At 35.6% G+C, this 2,889-nt stretch overlaps 1 protein-coding gene across 1 annotated transcript; it reads left to right on the forward strand.

The window, feature by feature from the left end:
• The first annotated feature begins 381 nt into the window (after positions 1-381).
• On the forward strand, positions 382-2,889 carry LOC130897442 (uncharacterized). The gene is made up of 3 exons (XM_057806289.1): positions 382-467; positions 614-998; positions 2,156-2,889. Exons 1-3 carry the CDS (start codon positions 382-384, stop codon positions 2,705-2,707), a joined length of 1,023 nt encoding a protein of 340 aa, XP_057662272.1. The 3' UTR covers positions 2,708-2,889.

The raw sequence follows: 2,889 nt of genomic DNA on the forward strand, positions 1-2,889 counted from the left end.
CTGTATATCTTTTGCAAATACATTAATAATTTTTTTTAATTAATTCTGTAACTCTAACATTACTAAAAAAAATTGGTCGACACCTTTTATTTACTCACACACAACTGTCGACTTAGTTTAAAAAATCAATGAGCTCTTACTCATATATTCCATGTCTATGCATGTTCAATTATCTACATATCTTTTCTAAATACATTGATAATTTTTTTTAATTAATTCTGTAAAGCCGCGTCCACACTATGCCGATCGACAAGGTCGATCGACAATGTCGAACGACATAGGCGACATTCGTCTCGTCCACACATAAACTGCTGTGTGGACGTATTTCAACAGTCGACTGTGAGTAGTTGAGTGCTGTGCTTTAGTGAAACAAGAAACAAAATGAGTGATGCAGATGCTCTTGTTGCTGCTGCTACTGCCATATTTATGTCCGCGCTTGTAGACCAACATGTGCATCGTTCAACAAGGTAAGTCGCTACCTTTTTACAACTACTTAACTTCTGTACTGTTATTTTTATAGATGAGGAAACCATTGTCTCCAATAAAATTTGTTAATAAAAATGGATTTCGACATTATTTATCAACACCCTAATTGATAACTTTTGAATTCCAGGAGGTTTTGGAGTCGACCTAGTCTCGTTAATGGGAGAAAAAAGTACAGCACAACCGAATTTATAAAAGATTTATTGTTGGATGAAGTGGATCCGTTAAATTTAGAATATAGACGCAACGCTGGATTCAAAAATTTTTTCCGGATGAAGAGTTCTGATATTGAAACATTACTGGGAATGATAGGACTCATAATTTCAAAAAAAAACACAACTTTCAGAAAAGCCATTCCTCCAAGTGAGCGCTTTGCAGTAACCATGCGCTTTTTAGCAAGTGGAGATTCATATTCGTCCTTGAGCTACCTGCTGAAGATGTCGAAACAAACAATTTCCTCCATCATACCAGATGTTTGTGCTGCACTCATCTCTGTACTTCAAGATGAAGTAAAAGTAAGTTAAAATAATGTATAATAAATAATTACTGTTTCTTTGTGGTAATATGTCATAATTTTTGGTGCAAGTCTAGTGCAGTGACCACTGAGTCAAGGAGAGCTGGTAAATAAAATAATAAATGGTTCCTATTTGGCTCCTATTGGAATAGCAATAATTCCTAATAATTCTAGGTCTCGATTCGCCAGCCACCGTGGCGCAGTGGTCAACTGTATTGACTAGTGACCAAAATCTTCATTAAAAAAAGTTCTTGTACTTAGAGCATTCAAAACTAATCGTATGTTTGATAATAGGTACAAAGGTATAAGAAAAAATTTGAAAATGAACTTATTTTATTAGATTTTTTCCCTCATAATAGTAATATTGTAATATAAAAGTATAAGAATTGTAATACAAAGGTATAAGAAAAATTTTTTTCTCTCATAATCATATTGTTATATAAAAGTAATTAGTTAGGGTGTTTACAATGAAAACATGTCTTCTAAACCAGGAATGTTCGACTGACTTTCAGCTTGAACATGGGTAGGAGTTGGAGTAGGTGAAGGAGAGTATTCAGATTGGAAAGTGCTACATTCGGAACCAGGTGATGACAATGGCGGGGTTGCAGTATTCTGTGGTCGATGGTGAGAGTAGCTATAGGGAGCTTGCGAATAAAATGCCGTGTTAGTACCACTGCAGCTAGCTTGAGAGATACCAGGGTTGTACATGCCAATTTCTGCCTCATACAAGACATGATTTATAGCATTTTGAACGGCAAATCTTGCTTGGGGTGAATTAAGTTTTCGTATTTTTATTGCAATTTGCTCACCAAAAAGAGAATATTCATCCTTTGCATCTTCTTTTTTGTTTTGAATAGATTTCATAACATTCAGAGCTTCATTCAACAGTGGTGTCGTGATAGGAGGAGCTGCAAGAGGTCCGCGTTTTCTTTTAAATCCTAATTTAGGAGACCTGAATTCTCTTTCCTTGGGTGACTTTGTTACATCCTCTCTTTCCTTGTCTTCATCACCAGCAGTGTCCTTGTTGACTTCACTGTCTCCAATTTGTTGATTTTGTGAAACCTGTAAAAAAGAGAAAAAGAATATCTAGGTTATTAGTAATAATTAAATAAATATATTTAACACTTATTACATAAATATATTTATTTTCATTTTCAGAAACCAGAAAATGCATCTGATTGGAACATCATTGCGAAACAATTTCATGACCTATGGCAATACCCGAATTGCATCGGAGCGATCGACGGCAAGCATTTAACTCTACAAGCCCCAATTCACTCTGGATCTGAATTTTTTAACTACAAGTCTTTCCACAGTATCGTTTTACTCGCTATAGTGGACGCCTCTTACAATTTCATCTATGCAAACATTGGTTGTCAGAGAAGAATTTCTGATGGTGGAGTGTTTAATAATACATCTTTCAAAGAACAACTTGATACTAACGCTTTACATCTTCCTCCACCATGTCCTTTACCAGGACGACAATTACCAATGCAGTATTGTCTTGTGGGAGATGAAGCGTTTCAATTAACTGTAAATTTAATGAAACCATTTTCTGGTACATACGCAAGAGGATATAAGGAAAGAATATTCAACTACAGACTAAGTCGAGCCTGCAGAGTTTCCGAAAACGCTTTCGGTATTCTTTCATCTAGTTTTCGTGTGTTAAGGAAGCCGATGTTATTAGAACCAGCACAGCAACTAAAGTGACTTTGGCTACAGTTTATTTGCATAATTATTTAAGGAAAACCTCATCACGATCTATCTATTCTCCAAATGAAATGTTTGACAAAGAATGCCCAGACAATGGAGAAGTAGATCCAGGTTTGTGGAGACGAGATTTATCATCATCTCAGCTTTCTAGCGGTCGAGTAGTCTCTAGAAGAAGTAAT

Source organism: Diorhabda carinulata, chromosome 8 (assembly GCF_026250575.1).
Source record: "Diorhabda carinulata isolate Delta chromosome 8, icDioCari1.1, whole genome shotgun sequence".
NCBI lineage: Eukaryota > Metazoa > Arthropoda > Insecta > Coleoptera > Chrysomelidae > Diorhabda > Diorhabda carinulata.

Bases quoted from the DNA above. Each gene is read 5' to 3' on its own strand.
- LOC130897442 (XM_057806289.1), top strand. From the start codon at position 382: ATGAGTGATGCAGATGCTCTTGTTGCTGCTGCTACTGCCATATTTATG. The intron at 468-613 runs GTAAGTCGCTAC...TTTGAATTCCAG, and splicing joins CATGTGCATCGTTCAACAAG to GAGGTTTTGGAGTCGACCTA. The intron at 999-2,155 runs GTAAGTTAAAAT...TTTCATTTTCAG, and splicing joins TACTTCAAGATGAAGTAAAA to AAACCAGAAAATGCATCTGA.